At 41.2% G+C, this 25,547-nt stretch overlaps 1 protein-coding gene across 3 annotated transcripts in view; it reads right to left on the bottom strand.

The window, feature by feature from the left end:
• The window catches only part of ATP8A2 (ATPase phospholipid transporting 8A2), a 340,483-nt gene that overhangs the window by 181,494 nt on the left and 133,442 nt on the right, over positions 1 to 25,547 (bottom strand). For all 3 annotated transcript variants that reach the window (XM_086481834.1, XM_086481835.1, XM_086481836.1), the window contains one exon: positions 20,538 to 20,710. In XM_086481834.1, the coding sequence (XP_086337960.1) occupies positions 20,538 to 20,710 (173 nt within the window). The remainder of the gene's footprint in view (positions 1 to 20,537; positions 20,711 to 25,547) is intronic.

A 25,547-nucleotide genomic window follows, 5' to 3' on the forward strand; every position in this document is an offset into this window, starting at 1 on the left:
CAAGCAGAGTCTATCAGTAGAGGTTTTGGAGAAAACTGTCCAATGTTTCTTACTAGGGATCTTAAACTTTTCTTTATAATGAGCATGACCAATTTAAAAAATGCTAACATTGGATTTCCTCAGTATTACATGTTTTATTAATGTAATCTATAAAACAATGCATTCCCCAAATTGTAATAATATCAAGCATCAGTTACAACAGCATCTAGTAAAACGTTTTTGGCAAGACTGACAAGTATAGCACTATTAGATCCAGAATTGCTCTGTTCCCTGAAAGCTAATGAAGTTCTGAATAGGGGATCTACTGAAAGCGTACCAGTGCTCTTGACCCTACACAGCATTGCACAGAGAAGGATGCTGATGTCACCTACTCCTCGCCTACACAGCTCAAGTGCCTTGTAATGTAAACATACACTGGAGATCCTTCACTTCCTTCTCTAAAACACCCCACAGGCACCATACACACATGCCCCACACACGGATTGTGGGGGGGAACAGCTGGCCTCTCCCTCCCTCCTCCAGCAAGTGCCCTACAAACAGACTAGGAGAAAACTTGTTTCTATTAAATATTTTGAAAGATGGCAGTTTGCATAAACACAATAAGCTAAACTGCAGCTTAGCTCAGGGCATAAACTGTGATAACTACCTCTTTGTGAGAGAAATCTCTAAAAACTAGTTTGATTTATAAAGTATTAAACATCCTCATTTGTTATTACTCCTAAGGGATACAGTCCCTCAGCACCTTTGCAGAATCAGACTGATGTTTGGAAAAGCATGGTCTTACGAACAACATCCTCTGACTTGTTACAGTATTTATAACCAACTTTAATTCTTACCCATAGTCTTCAGCACTAGTAAGAATTCAACAATAATTACAGTTGCCAAAGCACATCTCTGGACTAGTACAGCTGAGGCATACATACAGCCAGGTAAAACACTCTGAACAAACTTCTCACATATAAAAATATGCCAGTTCTCTCTTCACTAAAACACACACATATTTTTCAGCTTATTTTTATACTGTCTCCTAAGATCTAACCATTCCATACTTTGTACTCCGTGTTTTCTTTCCATCTGAGCTTGCAAAAAAAAACCCATTTAGTATCAAGTTGTGAATTTAACTGATGAGCTGTTTAGCCCCCTCCTTTAAATCATTAATGAAGACATTCAACTCAACTGAGCCTGATGCTTATCCTACAAACACCATTCCCTGCCCTGCAGCTCAAATTACAGCCGCATCTACTATTTTTGCTCAAGGTCCTTCAGCAAGTTTCCAGTCTACACAACATTCAGGCCAATAAAGCTTTTTTTCCAAGTTTTATAAGGAATTTCTTCCAAACAGCTTGCTGAACTATTTGCTGCATAAAGTATTCCTCTATCAAAAAAATACTTTAACTTGATTTTTTAGAAAGAAAGAGTATGCTTTTTAATTTACACATATCAGCAGCTTATCACCCACAGCTCTACTATTTTCAAGTCTATTAGAGATGTACTTTCCAGTGTTAGTGTTAATATTTTATGTAAGGATAGATGCATAACTAACATTGAGGACTTACAGTTAATAAACAGATACAGAGCCAATGTATTTGCAGCAGACACTCTGGTGAGCAGATATACACAGCCCAGCTATAGAAGCCTAGCCTTCACACTATGCAGTTTATCCTGTTGAAGAAGCTGGTGGCAGCTGCAGCTACACTACTTTTGGCATCTAAGCCAGTTAGATAGTTAATTAATTCCACAGCCAAACAGCGGTTTGTTCTTGTACTTTAAGATACCAGTGCTGCATTTCTTTTTCTTATCTGTTACTATCACCAGCCTTTCAAAACCCACTTGCTAGTTTTGTAAATTCAGTAGCTAATCCCTAATCCCTTTATGATTAAATATAAAGCTACTCTTCATTTACAGATGTCCTTTCACTATTATCGTGAAATAGATTCCCACCCACATATCTGCAGAACCACTCAATTGTCTGAAGCCATCCTGGAACAAACAAGCTATTAATACAGCCTCTCATAGTGCAAAGCCTGCAGGAACAGGCATTGTCACATACATAACCCTGATTTTACAGACAGAGAATTGAACTACAGGGAAGGACAGGTGTCTTATGTCTCCATAGCAAATTGGGAGCACAAATCAGGTATTCAGACTTCCGAAACAAGCACCACAGACGCAAAGCCATCCAGTTCCTTGTACCGCTCCTTGAAAAGTCTTCAGAATGTGAAAGGCAAGAACCTGACATTCTCAGCCTGTCTCCTTCCAAAGAAGGCATTTCTGCTTCAGTATGTGTGATCCTGCAGCCTGCCAACTTCAGCATTACACTTCGACTTTCACATAGTTTTTGAGTTTCATGCTTGTTTAATTAACATGTGACTAAGCCACATGCAGACTCCACCTTTGCAAGTTCGCATTACACTGCAAGACACGCCAACTTGCATTGACTTAAGAGAGTCAAATATGTATGATTCACAGCCTCTATAACTCATTACACTCAGAGATACAGCCTTCATGCTGCTAGCACTTAATGTTTGACATTCCAACAGGATCTTCTCGTAATGCCAGGAGATATGGTACCAGATCTCCAATTTCATTGCTGAAGAGTCCAAGGCAAAATAATCATTTGTGTCACTGGCACTGCTGCATGAATGCCAAGACAAAAAGCTCACAGTATAGGAATTCCTAATAAAATACTACAGATCACATTTGAAAGTTACCTCTCCCTTATACCTCTTCCCACCACCCCTCTTGTTTTTCAAGAACGTGAGAGGGAATTACCAACAATTTATAGACAAACCCTGGGTTCACAACTGGCCATGAAAATGGCTCAAGGCATGTAAAAGCTTAACTAAAGTTAAATGACTAAAAAACCTGAACTCTGTACGATGCTATCCAAGCTACAATTCTAAGAGACTAAAGGTCAGAATGCTCATTTCTTTAAAACCACTAGAATGTAAAGGAACAGAAGTCCTCTTTTGTTCAGCAGCTTTCCACTCAATAAAATCCCCCCATTTCTCTTTCCTTTCCTGGACTTGACTCTCACTAATCAGTGCCAGCCGCCAATTAGGAGTGACAATAGAAGAAAGTCTTTTTATGATCTTCAGTCATCACTACATAAAACACCATACTGTACTCCATTCTGCATTCAGTTCCTCCTTTCTCAAAAACAAAACTTAAAATAAGTTTACTGGTGTTCTAATCCTTTTCTTGTTCTCAGGCCAAAACCAAAATTCTTTCCAATCCTCCCATTCTGGACTTCGACTGTGAATACTGAGGATGCATATCAGGCTTGTTTGCTGCACCTTCAGCTAAATTGCTGCTGCCGCCACTGTTCCTGCTCTCTACCTTCACGTAAAATATTGATTTCTGCAGTGCATACCCGGTAAAGAAAAAAAGAAAATAATCAATTTTCCCCTAGACACAAAAAACTGGCAACCACAGAACAGATCAGCTTGTCAGCCTGGCATGCAAGACTAGCATCCAAAAATGAACTGAAGAAACGATGTGAAAGTGGGAAGACATATGGGGAAAAAGGGAATGCAAACATTCCTTGTAGCAGAAGAGAGCCAGACAAGAAAAGGTTGTTATTATTATGAAAGATGCAGCTTATTACATCTTTAAAGTTCTCATTAAACAGTGTATTAAGAATGCAGTACCCCATATCAGCATTTCTACAAGACAACCAGTGATCTGTATGATTCCATCACACTCATCTGCCCTGAGAAATTTTGGCATAGGCATTGAAATAGTTTAATAGTTACAAATACACTGAAAGTAATTAACAACAAACAGGATGAGAAAGTAGTCAGGTGTTTGGAAAAAAAAAAAAGAGAAAAAAAAAAAAGAGCTGCACACCTTAAAAGCATCAGCATAAATTTCATAGAATGGTTTGAGTTGGAAGGGACCTTTAAGATCACCTAGTTCCAACCCACTGATATGGGCAGGGACACCTTCCACCAGACCAGGTTGCTCAAAGCCCCATCCAGCCTGGCCTTGAACACTGCCAGGGAGGGGGCAGCCACAGCTTCTCTGGGCAACCTCTTCCAGTGCCTCACCACCCCCAGAGTGATGAACTTCTTCCCAGTATCTAATCTAAATCTCCCCTCTTTCAGTTTGAAACCCTTACCCCTCGTCCTATCACCACACTCTCTGACAAAAAGTCCCTCCCCACCTTTCCTGTAGGCCCCCTTTAAGAACTGGGAGGCTGCTATAAGGTCTCCCCGGAGCCTTCTCTTCTCCAGGCTGAACAACCCCAACTCTCTCAGCCTGTCCTCACAGGGGAGGTGCTCCAGCCCCCTAATCATCTTCATGCCCTTCCTCTGGACCCAATCCAACATGTCCACGTCCTTCTTACACTGTCAGCCCCAGAGCTGCACATAGTGCTCCGGGTGGCATCCCACCAGAGCACAGTACATGGGGAGAATCACCTCCCTCGACCTGCTGGCCACACTTCTCTTGATGCAGCCCAGGATGCAATTGGCTTTCTGGGCTGTGAGTGCACATTGCTGGCTCATAGTCAGTTTCTCATCCACCAGCACCCCCAAGTCCTCCTCCACAGGGCTGCTCTCGATCCATTCTCTGCTCAGCTTGTGTTTCTGCTTGGGATTGCGCCGACCCAGGGGCAGGACCTTGCACTTGGCCTTGTGGAACTTCATGAGGTTTGCACAGGCCCACCTCTCCAGCCTGTCCAGGTCCCTCTGGATGGCCTCCCTTCCTTCGAGCGTGTCGACTGCACCTCACAGCTTGGTGTCATCAGCAAACTTTCTGAGGGTGCACTCGATCCCACTATCTCTGTCACTGACAAAGATGGTAAACAGCACTAGTCCAAATACTGACCCTTGAGGAATGCCACTCACCACTGCTCTCTATTTGGACATCAACTCTTTGAGTGCAATCATCCAGTCAATTCCTTATCCACTGAGTGATCCATCCATCAAATCCATGTCTCCAATTTAGAGACAAGGATGTCATGTGGGACAGCATCAAATGCATTGCATGAGTCCAGGTAGATTATGTCAGTTGCTCTTCCCTTATCCACCAACACTGTAACCCTATTCACAGAAGGCCACCAAATTTGTCAGATACGATTTGCCCTTCCTGAAGCCATGTTGGCTGTCACCAATCACCTTATTTAGAGAGATAACTTAGAGAACCCATGCCGGAATCCCACAATAAACACGTTCTTATTCCTTGAAGACAAAACCACAGGCAACGTTTGATGACTAACAGAGAGGAATAAGGTGTCACACGTTAACTGAATCAATTTGAAACAATACAAAAAAAAAAACTGAGCAAGACAAATCTCCCAGACATGCTGAAGAAATCAGTTTCCCCCTTACATTCTCCACTCTCAAAGCTCCCCGCTGTGACTGCAGCAACTTACATCTTTCAGCAAAGCTCTCCAGACTCTCTGCAACTCCTCCTACGTTAAGAGGGCCCAAGCAAACTCACACCGCTGTGGAGCACATGCTGAAATGACAGCCCTGCCTCCATCACACCACGGGACACCTGGGACCAAAACAAAATGCTCAATCTTCTCTCTCCCTTCACATTCTAACTTGATCTAACCCTACGTGCCAAGCTACAGAAAAACTTGCTGTGTTTTACACACTTTAAAATACGCCTCTTCGAAGCTGCCAGCCACTGAAAGAGCAACAAGTCTGACCTCTTGTACCACTTGGGATGCTTCACATGATCCATCCTTTAAGCCAGGAACTGCAGAGTCCAAGCACTGGCTTTGCCCCAAGAGACGCCTGCGTAAAAGCCAGAGCTCCTGGAATGCTTCCTCCCATTTCAGCACAGCCATGAGCCACACATCAGGAGCCAACCTTTGATAATAGGCACAAATACACATTAAAACAGAGCTCAAAATCAGTGGAGTTTTTTTTATATACTGTAATAGATCCCAACTGTATCAAAACATTATCATTGAGCTCTCAGGACTAAGGATAGGGTATTGGGTCCAGGATACATGCTTTTCAAAGGTCCCTAAATGCTTATTCGTATAACAAACCACAAAAGCTCCAAAAAAGCTGTTGCCATCTGTTTTCTGGACTGACATTTCTATATGATCCTCTCCCCCACCAACTGCTATTTTCTAGAACACCATAAAAAGGAAACAAAAGAAGAAACTAAAATCAGAAAAAGTAAACCTAGGACTACATCCTTGCGTCACAACTCTTTTCCTGAGTACTGTAAGGACCTCCAAAGCTCTGCAAGGTGTAGTACAGTAAGAAGTTGTGTTGTGGGCAGAGTTTAAACTTTAACTCTACATTTCCTTACTTTTATCATGTAAATCAGGCTCTTGCACAAGCTTTTGCATGTGGTTACGTCCCACTTTAATGTGAATTCATTTACTACTTGAAATTTGAAGTGGACATATTTCTGTTTTAAACAGACAAATCAGAGGTGGTGGTTGAGAAGGAGGGAACGGCCGAAGTGCTATGTTTCTTTTGATCCTCATATCTTCACTAGGACACCTGAGACATGCAGGGGCCCCACTAACCACATCATAGATGAGGTACTGAACACATTTTGTCCAAATCCTATAAAACATTAGTCTTTTGGACGAGCAAAAGTAGTAATTCAAATATACCAGCAGTAGTTATACAGAACAGATTTACAAAACCTGAATATTTGTTTAAGCAGCTCCTTGCTTTTCTCTTTTAAATTGAGATCAGGTGCAGTGCTTGCTTTAGGGAGGGCTACATCTACTGCATTATGCTTAAGGGGCCCCCAGCCACTGGCTATTGTTTACGAAAGTGTCCTCCACCTCTCCCACCCACCCTTTAATTTAGATTACCAGCTCTGACAAAGGTAGTTTACACTCTCTAATCCCATCAGGACATCATGTTAACTGTTTTAAAAGCAGCAGAGGTAAAGACCTAGTAAGTGACAACAGGCACTGACACCCAAGGAGCACACACAGCACTTGAAGGCCAGTTCTTCCACCAGCCAAGGACAAGAATTAAGCAGTCTCTTCTCTGTAGGGAATATCCTGATGGCTGATCAGAATCCACAACACTGAAGATTCATACGCATTCTCCAAGCAAGTCGTTAAACATTAGAAACTGCGCAGAGAAAGGCAAAGATAGGATTCAACTTTTTAATACATACAGTTTCTCACAGCCCAGGACCACCACAAGCACCGCATACTCACTGCCACAGCAGTGGACCAGAGAGCAACTGCTGGGTTCACCAGCCTCCACTAGGACATGCCCTGCTTTTCCGAGGCGTGCCAGCCCAAATGAGATGCCTATGGCCTGTCCACGCTGATCTCCAGGTTAGCCACAGCATTTCAAAAAACTTCAAGTAGTCACAAGATCTGCAGCTCCTGCATATGACCTGCATGACCCTTGCACATACTTGTATATACAGGCCAGGTTCTTAGAAACGAGAGAATCATGTGTAGTCATCTGTTTTAAAAACAGACATGCAATATTTACTGTAAATGCAAAGGCACTTGATACTTTAAAACTCTAAAAACTACAGTTCAAAATGTGAATAATAGTCACCTCGTCATGAGGTGAAGCAAAAAAGCTTAAGCGCTGCCATACAGCAAGGTACTGAACCTTTCACAAAAGCAGCATGCAGTTTTCAAACTACTGAGTAACAATTCTGAAGTTACTTCACCATATTTTGGACTTACCAAAATGCAAAGAAGTTGGTGGCAGTAGCACACAATTAAAGGACACCAAGTTATCACCCCAAGCCCATGGTTACAAGCAGACATGGTCAAAACAGTTGAATAGGGTTCTAGGAGACCAGGTACAGCAGGACAGTCTCCCAGAACAGCTCTATTGTTGTACACAAGCTACATAACCACTTTTTAAAAAATAATCACTATTTACTTCACCCATCCAATTAGCCAGACAAAACCAACAAATCCCACGAGTGTGCCAAGAACAACTGAGCTCAGCAATTAAGGCAAAAACATTCATTAGATTCTTGCACTTGGGCAGGATAAAACTTAGTTCTGTGTTGCCTTTAAAAGCCTACCCTAACAAAATATCCTTGAACAGCTTATATTTCCAGAGCACAAATGCTGGTTATCAACAGAAACAGTCATGAGAAAAAACGAAGGAGAAAGCTTGCACACATCTCTTCCTTAGACTCCTAAAACCCATTGTATAGAAAAAAAAAAAGGCAATAGACACTCAGCACCAGTACAGGGACAGTCACAAGCATCACGAGTTAAGAGCAATAGGGTCAGACAGCTTGAAGGGAACTGCTTACAAGTGTTGCTCAATTTTCTTTCCTTCTGAGATATAATTGGAACTTAACCAACAGTAATGCAGCTACAAACAGCATCTTGCAGAGTATCAAAATAATCAAGCAGCTGCTTGTTGCTCTAGAGATTGTCCCCGACTAAGTTGAACTTTGTCACGTTCTGGCTCCTGCTATACCAACCAGTATTCAACAGCCTATAAAGACCTGATCTGAATACCAGAAAACCCAATAGCACAGCTATTTTGATAAATACTTTGTATTTATCAAAACTACAGTGTCAAATCTTGTTTCAAAACATGTCTACACCAGCTCTGATGATTTTATGAACTGGTTGCTACTTTTATCAGTTTTAAGGATACTTGTTGGGGGATGGGAGGGAGAACAAACACACAAAGGTCCCAGAAATACCCCTCAGAGCAGAGACATACACTCATCTGATACTTGGGCAGTGATCTCAATGTCACCGCAGTTCAGCCTTGGACACACTTCTATCACTATGGCAGTGTACAGAGTCATTCTATCTCCTGGACAGAAGTGACTGACACACAGATCTGAGAGACCCATCACACAACTCAGACTGGATTTGGACAATCTGTTCATACAACCCAGTACCTCACCTGCAGGATAAGGAATGGAGAGGCAGAAAGTTTTGGAGAAACTTGGCACTGACTTTGGTGCTGAACATACCATATGGAAAAATGACCATCCACTTTCTGGGTACACACTGTTCTGAGCTTAACACTTCACCAGACGAAAAGCTAAAGCTAAGTGAGAGACCATGGAGAAAATAAACTCCAGCAAATGGCTCTACATACATACCAGAGCAGCCTTTCTCAAATTGCAGAAAAGTTCTTCTGACCTTCCAGCTTCCACAGAGACTGCCAAATCCTGTCTCTCCACTCAGGATGATCAGTTCTTCACCCAGCAACTGCTGAATGCTCAGTACATGTTTCTGGAGAACAAGAAGCTGTTTTGCAGAAAGACGATAGGCATCTGAGTTCACACAGATGTCTTCATCCCACCTGCATCCAGTTAGTAGCTTGTCTTCATTTTGAGACCCTAACACACTTGTGTTGCAGGTTTTTTTGTTTAAGACTTTTCGCTTCTTCCTTCAAGATCAGGCTTGATGGGGCTCTGGGCAACCTGATCTAGCTAAATATGTCCCTGCTCACTGCAGGGGGGTTGGACTAGATGCCCTTTAATGGTCCCTTCCAACCCAATGCATTCTATGATTCCTTACTAGGGCCCACAAGTAACAGCTCTTTCAAGATGCATGTAGGCAAATAACCACAGGTAACATCCTACACAGGTTTAGAAGCTCTGATCAAAGAGCTCCCCATAGGAACTTGAGATTCTGTGTGTTGTACACAGAAGGTATATGTAGGCCATAAATAAAACAATACTAGAAATGCACAAAGACAGCATATTTTATGAAGTGAGACACTTGACAGACGACCTGCGGGACAGAGCAATTTGAAGTGTGTGCTGTGACAGGGAAAACAGTACGAGAAGGTGGATATGAAGGAGCAAGCTTAAAAAAAAAAGTCATTTTCAATGCCTATCACTGTATCATCTATTCTAGATACTATGGGAGAAGTTTAAGAGTGGAAAAAACTTAAGGCAACACAGATGCCAAAAAGATATCAAAACAGCCTTCCCAGAATAGGGTGGAGCTATCAAAACCTGATTTTTCAGACAAAGTAAAAGAAAAGCCTAAAGGTGAATGTAGAATCTGAAGTTTTTATCATTTTAACCCTTCTGGTGGCATTCAGAACACTGGCTTCTCTTAAGCTAAAGAGTAATTCACCTACAGCAGAAAATTAATTTTTCCTCAAGTTTTGGAGTATATCTTTGCAAGCCCAGGTACTCCTCACACAGTTCTTCGCTTGCCTTTTCTTAGAAGTACTGAGGAGAATTACTGACACAGAGAGAAAGATTTTTCTTTTTTGAAGGATGAGTTTAGTATTGCTCTGCATAAGCAGGTGAGCATCGCTTACAGTCAGCACACCCCAGACTGCAACACACAGGAGCGCTTCTGTCTGTGGGGAACTATGCAAAGGAAAGTCTAAATCCCCCCAAGCTATCACACCATCAACTAGAGATGGCTGTTTTGCTAAATCACTTCCAACTGGGCAGCCTTGATTGCCCTGCAGAATATGGTGTAATTCACTCACACGGTTACAGAAAAGGCAACTCTATAGATCTTGCCACATTTCAAGCACACAGGCATGCCAAAACCCACATGACCCACCAGAGCCAGTGCCTCTTCACTTTCCTGCTCACAGCAACAAACCTGAAAAGTTTGCTTCCTATTCCAGCTTGTTGAATCAAATCAGGTTTACTACATTTCCCTGAAACAGTTTTGTTTTTAAGTACCGTAACTTCAGAGATACAAACAGCACAGAAATAAATCTAAGTCTAGCTGTTCTACTCAGCGCAACGTCAGATTTTTCTAAGTATCTAGTACAGATTCAGCTACACTCCTACTTAACTTAGTCATACTCTAGTCAGCTTCCACCAACACTAAGCACTCTTGGAAACTCCAATGATAGACATTTTACCAGTTCAGTGTCCCGCATATTATTCCAGTGCACTAAAGCCCAGAGTTCTCATCAAGTTAATTCCCTGCAGTACTAAGAAGCTTGCAGAGCAGACTGTTCCTACCTCTGTAATTTTATATCCAGTACTTCTAACAATGGAAAACACAATATTTAAAGTGGTCCTGTGGGATACAGCACAAGACTGCTGGATCTTATGAAAGGAGTGATATCACAGTTGTTTGAGTGTCTTGTTTCCAAACGCAGTGCAGAACCACATACTCTTTAGAGGCCCTCCTCGTCCATACATTCATGCATCTAAGCATTAGTCAAACTTAAATATTATATTTGAAAGACAAAAGTAAGTATTTCAATAAAAGCAATGTGTCCTCAAATCATCTCCTCCTAGGAAAAGTTTTGAGATCTTTTATAACTACTCAATATTCAGACAAGGCAATTCAGAATGGTAAGCAATGATCAAGATGATGAGAATTATCTAATCCCTTTTAACATTCTCCAAACTATAAAAGAACACAGAAAAGGAAAAATATTTCCTTGCAGTTGCAGCGTGGCAGGCAAGGAATTAAAGATCTTTTCTGTGCAGTCAGAAGCCTTTAAAACCAGTTGCAAAAGTTGCATAAAGGCACTAGACCCTTGGTCTCCATCCAGCCTGATGGACCAGCAGGGAATTCCATAAGAGGAAACATTCAGTCACTCCCTGGCAGGCGACATACTGTTCCAGGAATTCAGGAAAGGGGCATTTGGTGCAACAAGCAAGAAGCAATAAGAAATAAGAGGACTATGTCAAAAGTCTAACCATGTCAGAATGCCTGAACAGGAAGAGTTCTGCATGGCTGAGGTCTAATGGAGAATCAGAGTATCTGACAAACTTTGGTTTGGTGGGGAAAGCTTCAAGTGGAGACAAGACAGTTCACATCCACACTTCATCGTATTAAGAAACTGTTCTTACCAGATATAGAAGCAGATGTACCAGTAAATGCTTTTGTACACCCTGCGAGAGACCACATATTATATATGCGACATAAGCCATCTTGAAAGAGCTCAAACATTTTGCTGACAGCAAAGTTAAAGTTGATTTACAACTGCACTGGTAAACTGGAAGGACTTGGGTAAGACCAGGGCGAATATGCACCCTCTCCGAACTGTAAAAAAGTTTAAAGGCAGTGGTGATAACATTAATGCTTCCAAAATTATTTTTACAAGCCAGAAGGCTAAAACCAAGGATCACCAATAGTTAGACCTGGGTTTCACAAGCACCTCTGGGTTAAAACCTGGCAACCTTTAGCATTCACACCAACACCCTCACAACAGCTTTGAAGAGGAAGTGAAGAATATTATATTCAATAGAGAACGCAAGGGGAATTTCAGTGAGAAGAAAGTAATCGTTCAAGTTGGAACTTGACCAGAATACAGGGGTTAACACACTAACACTTGTGGAAAGAAAAATATACCGGTACTATGAGTTTCTCATGGAACAGAAGGTATTCCAAACCACAGTTTTATCTTTCTTCTAAAATAGCATACGTTCCAGCAGCATAGTGTTTTCTCATGTGCAGTATCTATGGAATGTTTATTTTCCAATTTGGGAAGTGTAGCACTAAACATAGCATTGCTGGCTGCTTCTGCTCAAACTGAAAAGACTGGTAGCAATTTGGACAACGTACTTAGTACAATGAGGAAACTGATACCGATACCATGCGGAAATCTTTGCAGGAGTTGTAACACCATTGCTCAAAACTGGAATTTCACTTGCATTTTATGAAATAGATCAAGTGAAACACTAAGGTTTTGGTCACTTAAATATTAGGTTCAGCTGCAAAAAGGCAACAAATATACTTTAGAAACAGCAGCTAGGGTAAACAGTACTTGGAGGAGAAACCTGTTAGTTTTTATTAGGACATGCAGCATTTTTCCTACAAAACTGTTTCCAAAGAAAAATAAAAGTCGGTTGCTTTTAGCTGTATTCATGCCTCTCCTCCAACTTCTTCCAAATACATCCTGGTAAGTGAATTTGCTAGTACAAATGATTACAGAAATAGAAAGTTCAGGTGAATGTAGTAGAATATTTCAGGAGCAAGTTTTTCATTCATAATCACAGTTATGGGCATGAGAAGTCACTCAATTGGTCATCTGGTATTAAAAAAAAACAAAATAGAACAGGTACCTAATCTCCACTGAAGCATACAAGTTCCAAAAACACAGTACAAATTTACTCCATTAAGTTTTTTTCATTAATAGCTTCAAAAAAGAAAACATGTTGCCAAATTGTGAACAACAACAGAAACTGGAATAGTGGTTCAACTTAGAGAATACTTTGAGTCATTTCCTCATCTCAGAATTATTTTCCTTTTATGTATTTAAGTATAGTCACGGTATGATGGGTCACAATGATGGGACGAAGTTAAGCAAAAGAAATGTTTGGCCATATAGCAGGAATCATTTCAGATCAGACTGTCAGGCAATTGAAATTGGTTCACCTGTGTCATTTAAAAAACCAAACAATACCAGTCAAAACAGCATATTTAGGTACTTTTTTCACATAAACAAAAATAATCCTAAAGAAGTGAATAAGTGATTCACAGATGTTTCTGACTTGATAAGCATGTATTTCCTTATAAGAGGACTACCCTGACTCTGGGATGTTTACCTTGATTTATGCATCTAATTGGTACAGCAACATTTTGAAGAAACATGAACATACTTAGGTTTAGAGTCAAGTCTGGTTTTTGGGTTCCCCTTGATCAGACAAGTGACTGGAATTAACAGTAATTTTTTTCCCCTTTAAACACTAGCTATGTGTTTGAATGGTTTTAACTATGAGAGTGAGGCTCAGGAACTGCCATACCTCAGGACACTGATTAGCAAGAACAATCAGAAGCCAGAACATTCAGCACAAACTCAATCTGTCACTCAAAGGACAAGATAATTACCAAAATTTATATGACCAGCCTTCTACTAAAGTTTGCCCATTTTGGCTTTCCAATACAGAACTGGCGGCATTTCACAAGTTTATTGAGCTCTTGCAAAGCAGCCAATAGGCTTTTAAGGGAAGTAACAGTAAGAAAAAGTCCCAAGACTGCTTTACATGTACCTACATACACACTGGACAGTTTAGGCAATCATTTCTAATCATCTGCGAGTATTGTTTATTCAAGAGTGCAGAGAGCACCACATCATGCTGCAAGCCCAAACCTTCCTCCCACTTCAATTATCTACGAACATTAAAGCTACCAGAATGGTTCTTCCCTCATGGTTTTCAAAATCATAAGATGAATACTGCTGTCATGAGTTGTCAGAAATAGAACAAGAGAATGAGCATTGATAATTTAGTAGGTGACAGATGAGGAAAAACATAAGATGTACATACAGGAAGATTTAACACATCCGTAATTTTCTTTGGGACCAATTACTGTTAGAATTTGTTTGCATACCCTTAATCAGAGTTGTGTTGCAATTGTCTATCCCAAGAATGAGGATCTTTTCTAATGAAAGCCAACAAGATAATTTTTTTATTTAATAAATAAATACATTCTGAACTACACCACAGTATAATCACTTTGTCAAATACTAACACCAGCAACAATATGAGCCTTAAGGGCATAAATATTTAAGAGGTATTCCAGATGTACATTTTGTGAGCTAAATTATTAATGTCTCCTCCAAATGATGGAAGACCAGAAGCATCCAAGCTACAGTCTTATAACTCCAAGTGCCAAGACAACTTTTCCATTGTCTCCTCATGTCTCCTCATTACCTAGCTGATGAAGTGACGCCAACAATTAGCAACAGGTACTCTTCACAGGCTGCTTTTTTCCTTCCCTTCTCCCACCGTCTGTTTCAGTTCATTAAATCCCTTCCCGAGCAGGCACACTCTAGTCAAAAGGTACGTTCATTTCAGAACACTCAGCGTCTGTTCGCAGAGCAATGTTTTTGGGCTTATGTCCTCCCCCCACCCACTCTGCTACTATTTGAAATATCAATACAAGTGGTGAAACAGTCAGGGGGGTGTTGTTGGGGTGGGGGCTGTGTAAAGAACATTCCTTTTCTGACCTTGTTTACTTTGGTCAGTTCCTAACCATTATCACTCCAGCTCCGCTATTGCTCAAGGTACTGAAAGCAATAGTTTGTGCCACTGTCACCTAACAAAGTTAGCTGGTGAGGCTGGCAGAAGTCCTGCAGTCAACGCTCAGATACCAAGTGACAACTGCATGCCTTTCACACTTAAGAGCCAGCAAAATCATGCTGATGTAGTAGCCATGAAGTGGCAAGTGCCCCTGTGGAAACAGCAGATAGTCCATAGAAATCACTGTTGCTGGATTTCCTCCATCTCTGTTTATGCTGCACCACTTCATAGATCTCTGTGGGACAGGAAATCTGATAAAAGCAGGTGAGAAAAGTTGACAGATTATACATTCAAGACATTTCTTGGTGGTCCTATCACCTGAACTTTGTCACAAGCCAAAACCCAGCAATAAGATAAAACCTCAGGAAAAATGCATTGTTCAAAACAGACATTGCAATTTATTTTACTAACAGAGCAGGCTGATGAAGTCATCATAGCTTCATTGAATTCCCCATGGCCATACTGATTTTCACCAGCACAACATGAACAGCAGAAGCAGGTGAATACTGCATTGAACAAAAGACATCATGAAGGGAAGGAGGTATGCCTACACGGAACGACGTATACCAACACATGTTATGCAAGAAGTGGACAAAAAGAAAGGTAATGAAAGTTGCTTTGACCACATTAAGCTGAACTACTTCATCAGATGCAGCAAAGCATCAGTGTCTTTTTAGAGGGACAGGTTAAAGCAACAGAATTTCCCTGTACAGGCAAGTTTTCACAGCTTGCTATGAAATACCTAAAAAAAAATTTGACTGGCCTCTGTTCCAAGTTATACACAGTGAGTATCTGAGGTGAACAGTTACCACTGAAACACTGTATGCCAGCTGATGATCTCCATCTAGGAACACATAAGTTCTGAAGAGTATCTCTGAAGAGTCAGATAAGGTGGGGGGGATCATTTGTTTTGCTACAAAGTCACAAACCCTCTCCTACAAGGGCATCACCTCACTGTTTACTCAGTTGAAAAGGGCTGCAGGATCTACGTACAAAAGCTCAGTTTGACATTCTTGCTCTGCAGATACACATGTGGAAGGGCAATACTCTACTCAAACAACATCCCAGTACCATCACCTCTAGCAGTATTGCAGAAGTGGCCAGTAATGTAAGCAAGAGAGCTAAACCGCCACCCTGAGGCAGCCCAATGAGGGATGTGGTCCCAGCCTCATGCCACACATCTCTGGAGATGCTTGCTTCATTGTGCTTACACCTGCGAGAGAAACTAACGGCAGTACCACTTCTACTGTTCAACAATTAATTCTAAGTACTAAAGTACTTACAAACTGCTTGGAATGATTTAACCTGTAAAATGCCAAGGAATTGCTTCTTCTTGATACAAGTCTTGTTAACATGGCATTAAACCCATACAAAGGCAGAGTCACTGTCACCTGCAGAAGAGTCCCATTCAGCAAGAAAATCATTCCCAAAGCATACAAAATCGTAAAAAGTATTTCTGAAACACCACATACTTCAGTAACAAATATTGCAGTTCAAGGCAGACTCTTCGGCAGAGAATTATGCTGCCATAACATGCAAGTTCCCTAAGTCTCTGCTACTTTGATATTCAAAGCCAAACACAGCTATGTGCTGTACAAACTAGCTTTCTAAGAGGTATAAATACTAGATGAATGATAAAACTCCATTTTGTTATTAAAATAAACCCCCCTCACTTCTACATAAGCCTTAACATTTTGCTGCTCTAAAAACATCAATAAAAACAGGTTCTCTAAAGAACATTTGAAAACCAGAGACAGGCAATCAACAGGTCAGATCTCATAAATGAAGTAATGAGTTCAACTGCCTTCCAAACAACTTCTACTTCCACTGAAAAGTAAGATTTGCTTGCTTTTGACATACTGACATCCCAATCAGTGTCAAGGAAGCTAATAAGATCTGTCAGCTTCTGGAAAAACTTCTGAAAAAAAGGCTTTTGCTCAAAGAATTCTTTGATTTGATTTTGCAAGCTTCACCAAGGCTCCTGAAGGGTGTATTTTTCTCACTGTGTCAGTGGCCTGTTAGAGACACTGTAACTGCGGAAGACTTAACTCCAACAAAAGATACCATCCCTTCACCTTAATGCAAAACAGGGCCAGGTTTACTGCAGTTTTCTTTTAAGATATTATCCCTGAGAATAAAGTTCAAGTATACTTTACGCATAAACTCCAGCAAACGAATATACAGAATATTTTTTAAAATATTTGAATGGGAAAAGCAGCTGAAACTCCTCAGAGGAGATGAAAATGCTGTTGTAAATTTATGAAATAAGTCCCACAAATTTATGCTACTTTGAGAATAGCAACACAACTCCTCCTAGAGTGGTTAAACATTGTACCACTAAGTTTAAAGACCCAGATCCACCTTCCAATTAACATTTTTGTTTCAAGACTAATTTGAAATTTCCTCTTGCTATGCCAATCACATTTTAAAACTTTTTCCTGTGAAGTTTAAGTGCGCTGTCTTACTTGACACACAAAGTACCATGAAAAACAACCCAGAGTAGAAAAATGTTTTTCTTCAGTATCAAGCACCTGGCAAATAAATGGAAGGCTCCTGCAAAGCCTTAAAGGCTATTAAAGGCATTCCTCTTTCTCCCTGGGGATTTAAGACTCAGTTATTTTTATTCCTCTTTTTAAGCTTATGAAATTACATCATCTTTTCCTCTTTGATATACTCTTTACAGTACTTTTTCTTAGCTGTTCCTCAATTTACTAATTCACTAATAATTAAAACTGCTGTTGCCTTGGTCATGAAATAATGGGAGAGGAAATGTCCAGCATTATGTGTCTCTGCAAAACAGAAGCATTCATTATATTCAGTTAGTTATATATATTCATGTAGTACAATCTCAGTAATTTGCAATTTATTACTTGTTTCAACCACGTATGTCTTTGATCTAGCTTGTCAAATCTTTGAGAACTAAGCTAACAAAGTGCCTTAGAAGGACCTCTACCAAAGCATTATGATAAGAGTATCAAAGTAAGAGCTTTCTATTTGCTCAGTGTTTTTAACTTCCCCACAAATATAACAGCTTAAGTCTGCAACATGGGGTCAACTCCCTTCCTGGGCATTTGGTGCTCTCTAAGCCAAGGCAACTTTGCACAAAGAAAAGAAAACTAACCTTCTTTACAGATTTAAAGATTACTGCAATTGTGTGAGCTCCCTCTTCTAAAACACTCTTGTTCACTCCCATGAAATAGCTGCAAAAGTAAGACCCTTCCTCTAACACCTCATGCCCTCTCCCTTCACCCTCCCCCCAAACATATATATATATAAAAGTCAATCAGCAGAAGCAAAAAATTGCTATTAAAGGACCAGTTTAGGAAAATCATTACAGTTGACAAGAACAGCACTTGAGAGAAGGACAAAGAGCATTGGCTGGAAAAAAACAAGACATCTGTCCCCAGTCACAGAATCCTAGAATCACCCACATTAGAAGAGACTTCTGGAAATCAGCTAGTCTAATGCCCCTAGCTAAAGCAGGGTCAGCTAGAGCAGGTTGTCCAGAACCATGTTGTCCAGTTGAGTTCCCCATGTCTCTAAGAACAGACACTCCACAACCTCTCTGGGAAACCCATTCCAGTGTTAGACCACACTCTCAGTAAAATAGGAGGGTTTTTTGTGTTCAGACAGACATTCACATGTTTTGTCTGCTGCATCTTATCCTGTCACTGAGCACTAGAGGGAAGAGCCTGGCTCCCTCATCTTCGTTTACTCCCATTACATTCATACAAATTGATAAGAACCCCTCTGAGCCTTCTCTTCTCTAGGCTGAACACTCAGACCTCTCAGACTCTCCTCATATGAAGGATGCTCCAGTCCCTTCACTGTCTTCATGGCCCTGCACTGGACTCTCTCTCCTTTCAACTCATTTGTATCTTATATTGAAGATCCCAGAACTGGACACAGCACTCCAGGTGTGACCTCACTAGTGCGGAGCAGAGAAGAAGGATCACCTCCCTCAACCTGCTGGCAATGCTCTTCATACTGCAGTCCAGGATACTGTCGGCCTGTTGCTTTCTTGCCTGGCAACCCCCTGGTGTGTGGGGCTGTAACACCCCAAGCACAGGACTTGGCATTTCCCCTTCTTGAGCTTCATAATATTTCTCTCTGCTCAGTTCTTCGGTCTGTCCAGGTCCCTCAGAATGGCAGCACAACCACCTGGTGTATCAGCCACTCCTCCCAATTTCGTATCATCTGTAAACTTGTCAAGGGTATACTCCAGCTGATCATCAGGTCATTAATGAAGACACTAAACAGCACTAGCCCCAGTATTGAACCCTGCAGTACACCAGTCCATGAGTCCCAGCACTTGGAAAGAAACTAGTCAGAGATGGAAAAGGCCAATGAGTTCATCTGCTTCAGCTGCATGGACTGCAACTGCTTTTGCCACACAATATTTGTATACTATGCGCACACATCTAAATATATGTAAGGCTGCAAAACAGTAGTACCAGGTCTCCATACTGTCATTCCCCACAGAGCAGGTCTTGCTTCTACAAAGCAGGTAAGACTTCCTGTCCACCTAAACCAACAATCCCTTCTAGGCTACCGATCTTCCCAAATACCAGCAGCAAGCACAAACACATATACAGACACCTACACACACATTTCTAAAAGCTGTGTGATCTTTCCAAGGTAAAAATGATGTAGCCTTCTTCTTAAGCAGAAAGTAAAGCAAGCCAGATTTTTTTTTTTTTCATTTTTGTGGCTCTTATTTCCTTCCTTCTGAAGTAGTCATGACCATATCTATGTATTGCTGAATCCACAAACAGTGTCAAATGCTGCTGTGATGTGGCAAAGCAAGCGGTAGCCTAGTGTTTAAAATAGGACAAGTTGCACTATTACACACATTCTTGTATGGCATACATAATTGTCAAGACAACTTAAGTTCACCCAGAGACCTTCTCTACAGCTACATTGAACAGTCACACAAACTTCTTGCTTCCTAATTCAATTCCTATTGCTTACAAATGACTACATCCATACTACTCCTTCTGATCACTGTCTACTATAATCTGGCAATCAAGCACAGTATTTTCTCATGATCTCTCACCGTTTTACAAGTGATTTGACTCAGTTTAGACTGACTGTGGCTGAGGGAATTGCATTATTAGATGGCACTTAATTTTAGTGAAGGACTTGCTTCCTCCTCTATTGGAGCAGGAAAGAAGCTACTAACCCAAGCTGCTTTCCAGCATACTTATGAGACTGCTTCCAAGAGCTAGCAGAGTCCTACCATCAGCAGGGAAGATGCAGCTGACAGAATTCTGACCTGAAGGTGTACAAGCTCTGCTGCTGCACTGTAGAGCACCCTGTAGAACACAAAACTGAAATCTTAAACTTGTTGGCCTGTAAGTCACCCTTATGAATGCTTTCACAGACCTGTTTGTGGTATAAGAATACGTCTATAGTCCTCCTTTACTCCTCCCAGCACAACCTCACTTTGTAATAGTTGTAGAGCAGAGAAATCAATTATATTATCAAGCAGCTCACCACTGCAGCTTGCCTCCTCTTGAACATCACATTATTTCCCCTACTTCTGCATTTCCTGTGAGCACTATAAGCATAAAAGTTAACCTATTAGGTAAAATCTCATGGGCTTCATAGCCATTTTGTTACCAGAAACTTACCTGCAACAAATGACTGCTTTACAGGAGAGTGCCAAGTCCAGAAAGCTCTGCCTGACTTCAAATGAAAGGGCATACTTCAGTGTATGGCCATCAATAATCAGTGCTATATCGTTTTCCTTGCCCAGTGACTCCCCCAAACTGGTACAATGCTGAGTCAGAGACGCTCTTGTTGCCTGAAAAATAAACAGGAAAAAAAAATCATGTTTCTTCCTAATATAAGAAAAGTGTATCCAAACTACATCAAAGCATCTCTGGACTATGCAACAGAGCACAGTACACACGCACCTGAACTAGCACTGACATGAGTCAGTGTTTTTACAGGACCTCATGCAGACACATTAATTTGGGCCACAAATCAGCAACGGCAGCATCCACTTGCCGAGGAACATAGGCCTTGTTTCAGTGCAGACTGGCATCTCCACTACACACTCCTGCACAACGCATGTGCCCACAGTAGTTGAGGTACACCCTTTTAGTGCATGTATAACCTAATGCCTTCCATGGTTTTTGATGCCATAAGTATTACTACTTATTCAAACAGTATTCCCTACCCTAAAAACATTTTCATTGACAGTTGATGCTGGGAAAAAAGAAAAAAATCATCTGCTCTTGTTCCACTGTCACCCCAAATATTTCAACTTTCCTACTGCAATGAAATTCCCGCTTAAAGTGGTCTGTTCCATTCCCATGCAGGTTAGTTTAGCCATCAGTTCCAGCCGAATTAACCACTGCTAAACGGTTCAAGAAGTTGCTCATTATCTGAAGCGTATGCACACTTTTTGACAGAGAAGGTCTTGAGATGCAGGACAGGATGGCAGAACATAAAAAGCAAAGACTGCTTTTAGGTGACAAATGATCACTAACTGCTAGACTACATAATTTTACTGCTTTTTAACAACAGGAAAAACTGCATCAGTGGCAAACAAAAATAACTGGTTTCTGTTTTAGAAAATTCTCACCCAGTTTCCAGTCTAGTGTTCTCTCCACTCTTAAACCAACCAAAAAACATAAAACATAATCCTGCTCACTTTAACTGTGCAGTTTTGAGTAACTACAGATGCTTCTGCTTATGGATATTTAAAGGCACTTGTTTTGTGATCTGTGCTGGTCTAAGGAAAATACTTTTTTTTCTTTATATAGCAAGAAAAGACCTACTAGTACAGAGTTACAACTGTCAGAAACGGAAATGTGGTATTTATTACTCATTGTAACCCATTCATCATTTCATAGATCCAGATTTCTCCAGAGGATTACAAAGCCAAACTGTTGCCAAGTGCTGCATTTCCTATTTGCACCTGCAGTTTCACAGAGAGATGTTGAAAACAACAACTAAGGATGCTAAACTAGTTACTCTGAACTACACACCTGCTGGAAGTGATTACCTCAGTGAAGAACAGCATTAATACAGAGTCCATAGATTTCTCTCTACATTCAACAGAGAACAGGAGTTGAGGTTTTCACACATGGTTGAGCAAACCACCAAAGCTGTACAGAAACCCACACATGTGAATCCACTTATGAACATGGCAAAATAAGTACTTAAAGTTGCATCTCTTTCATATCGAAGACATCTGAGCAAAAAAGCTCCAGTTCCATATCGCATGAATAAAATAGTGGTAAACAGGTTTACATTCCTAAAAATACTTCCTTCAGTGATCTCTCCAGCATCTACCCATGAAGGGAAGAGATGGGAAAAACCAACACAAATTGCTTCCTAGTACCATGGCTTCTTAAGTTCTTGATCTAAACGTTCACAAGCTGTTTCTGTGCACTCTAAAGAACAGAAGTGTCATACCAAGGTGGGTTTTTTTTTTCTGTAAATAGAATGATAGGAAACTCCCTCCGACCTAGGTGCTTGCAGAGCTGTTTCTCACTGCCCTCCGTCCCTCCTCACCGTCTGTGAGGCATTTTGTCCTTTCTTAAATGTGCTTTCACAGAGGTCTTGGCAGAGGGGCTTGGTGGTTCCAGAGGTCCCATCCTGGCAGAGGGGCTCAGCTGTGCCCTGCAGAATCAGCCATCCCCAGCATCAGGCAGCCCTAGCCTCTCCTTGCCAAGGCCCCTGCAGCCCCCAGCACCTTGCCACAGACACCCAGAACACCCGACCAGACAGGCACTACTACAGGGCTCAGCAAAGCTGAGGTAGGTCAATTCAGTATGTCAAACCACTGGAGACCAAGAGCTGCTCTGCACTCTTCAGGATGAGGAACCACAGTCAATGCTTCTGATTACAGCAGAAGACCTCTCCCTCCATTTATTTTTTTTTCTTTTTCTACACTTCAGGAAGACCACACTTGCTGGAGACCAAGTGCCAATAAAGTTACGGCTGCTCAGATATTGTAGAGCCTGTCTGTGCTTCCCAGCCGCCCAACCGCTGCAGTCCCACGAGCCACCATCATGGCTCTGGTGTCTTGTACTGCAGCCCTCAGGTGGGCTGGACTCTGCTGACTACAACTGACCCCTGTTCCTCTCCCTTCTGCCCCACTTCCATTTTGATGGCAAAGTTTTAAACACGGTTGTAATGGTAATATTTACCCTGGCTAGATGTATCCTGACCACAGCCATCAGCAACCACAACCAGTCCAAACTTCACTTCCATCACAGTAACAGCAGGATCATCAGAAAGAATTTGGACTTCAACCATTCCAATAATGTTTTACTGAAATAACCAGCAACAAAAGTGCTCCTTTTCTGTTGATGTAAGTTTTTTTACAGATTTCCCCTACATGATTACATCAACAACCTCTAAACACCCATGTTCATAAGATCATGGCAAAGGACTTTTTCCTTCATCTTTTTTTTTCAGCTCAAATAAGAATCACCTTGTTTCATAAAAATACACTAGCTTCCCAAATTAAATAATGATTTAATTGAAAAAGTGTTTTCCATGCATAATACTGACTGAACTTGATCTGACTTCTGTCAAGTCAGACAGCCACCACAGTACACCAGCAAGACTGAGTGTAATGTGGTGGTTCAAGGCTACAGATTTTTGTTTGCCTTGAATCATGTGTCTCATACAAAACTCAATAACTACGTTAAAGTCTGAAGTGTGTTGCAAAACTGATAAACAGAGCAGTCCCTTCAGCCATCTGCTACATAAAGTTCTGCAGTTTGCCTAGATCAGTTTCACACAAATAGAGCCAGTAAAATAAAAGACAAAAATAGCCACGCTCAGTCAAACCAGACCATGTCTGTGGCCAAAAGCAACCAAGCAGGAATGAGTACAAGAATACAGCAAGCTTATACCAGCACTCCCAGAAGAGCCTCTGAGCCCCTGCAGCTGGCAGCTCAGGGACCTCCTGAGCCAGATGCAGAGTCTGTTATGTGAGAGCCCTCAATCCCCAGCTACCATTGAGAGCTGTGGGAAGTGTATCAAAAAGCTAGCAAGAGGAGAGAGGTCACTTCTCCTCTAGAGCAAAGCAGGATGCAGAACAGCATGTAAGCAAGGAGGAAAGCCCAAGAAACACCGGAGATTAAATGAATTTTGAGTGGTGAAGAAGTTGAGAACATGACAGAAGACAACATTACTGAGCAAAGGAGGAGGATTAGGTAGCCAGAATGACTGAACTTTACTGGTCCAAACAGGTGGAGGAGAATCAGGCCACTTTCACACAAAGAAGAGAGGTGGGGAAAAAAACCAAAAAGGAGGTCAGGTTGTTATGCAATTTATTTTCTCTTGCCCCACTCATTGGTATGGTATTCAAAACAAACTCACTCTGATTCACTAAGAAACTAGCCCCAAAATGAAGGCAAATATATAAATTAAGTTAATGAGTATGACAGAGCAAACAATTCAACCATTTCAGATACAGATTACATTTTGCACCTTCTTCATTACAAGAATGACTGCGTGATTCCCTGCTTCCCTGTTAAACTGCGAGGGATTAGATTTACGACTTCATGGCATGCTTTATTTACACTGTACCTGAAGATTTAACACAAAGTATATGACTGTGCTTAAACCATCACAGACTAGTGCCAGGAAAACAAGGGTATGTCTTGGGGGAAGAAAGCTGTTCTATCTAGTTCAACTATGCAGTGACAACGTTCACAGAAATCCCAAGGATGGTATAACGAGTACAGTTTGACTAACGTCATCAACAACAGAATTTTAACCCAAGAACCCTTGCCCCTGGGATCTTGCAGTAGGTGTCATTTCTTTCTTTGCTGCTTCCTCTCAGTCTTGCTTAAACCTTTTTCTTGCTCTCAAATGCAGAGTTGCCCCTTGTCCTTCTCCTAAATCTAGCATAGCATGAAAGACTTCTGACTATTTGAAACCAAGGGAGACAGTCCCTGCCCTTATTCCCTGTATAGCCCCCCAGCACTTGAGAGGAAACACCTTAATTTCTGTGTTGCTTCTCCACCCGACCCAAAGGAAGGTGAAGGGCCAGGGCCCAACCAGCCACCCCCACAGAAGCAGAGGAGAACCTGAGGGCAAGTTCAGGAGGATTATTCAACATCCATCAGCTGTTGCCCAAAAGAAAAAAAGTCAAATGGCAACAGGAATACTTACAAAAAGTGATGTTGCTTATCAGATGAGATTACTAGTCTCTCCATAGTTTGTCATCATGGCTATGCATAAGCCTCATCCGATTCATGCCCTCGTCACTGACTTACTTATCTTACATACAAGATACCAGAGAATTAGTAACAGGGTTAATAATATCCCCAAAAAGCTGTACATCAAGGATTACAAATCAGGCACTTCATTTAAACAGCATTTTGTAAAGTTCTCGGTATACTCTTCCATATGCATGGCTAACATAACCTAACAGCTTATACAGTAAAAAAGCACTAATGATTATTTCTGTTTTTCCAGCTACTCAAAAATGCTATGTTTTAAAAAAAGAAAACAAACTACTGCTCCTGTAGGCCAGTGCAATTAAGCAAAAGAAACTAGCCCTAAATCTCATGGGGTATATAAAGACCTCCTAAGTAAGCAGAGGAATAAACATTTGGAAACCATGGGGAAATACATCCATCCTTAAGCAACTCTTTACTGATAACTGG

The sequence above is a fragment of the Leptosomus discolor genome, chromosome 1 (genome assembly GCF_034619465.1).
Source record: "Leptosomus discolor isolate bLepDis1 chromosome 1, bLepDis1.hap2, whole genome shotgun sequence".
In the NCBI taxonomy this organism is placed as follows: Eukaryota; Metazoa; Chordata; class Aves; order Leptosomiformes; family Leptosomidae; genus Leptosomus; species Leptosomus discolor.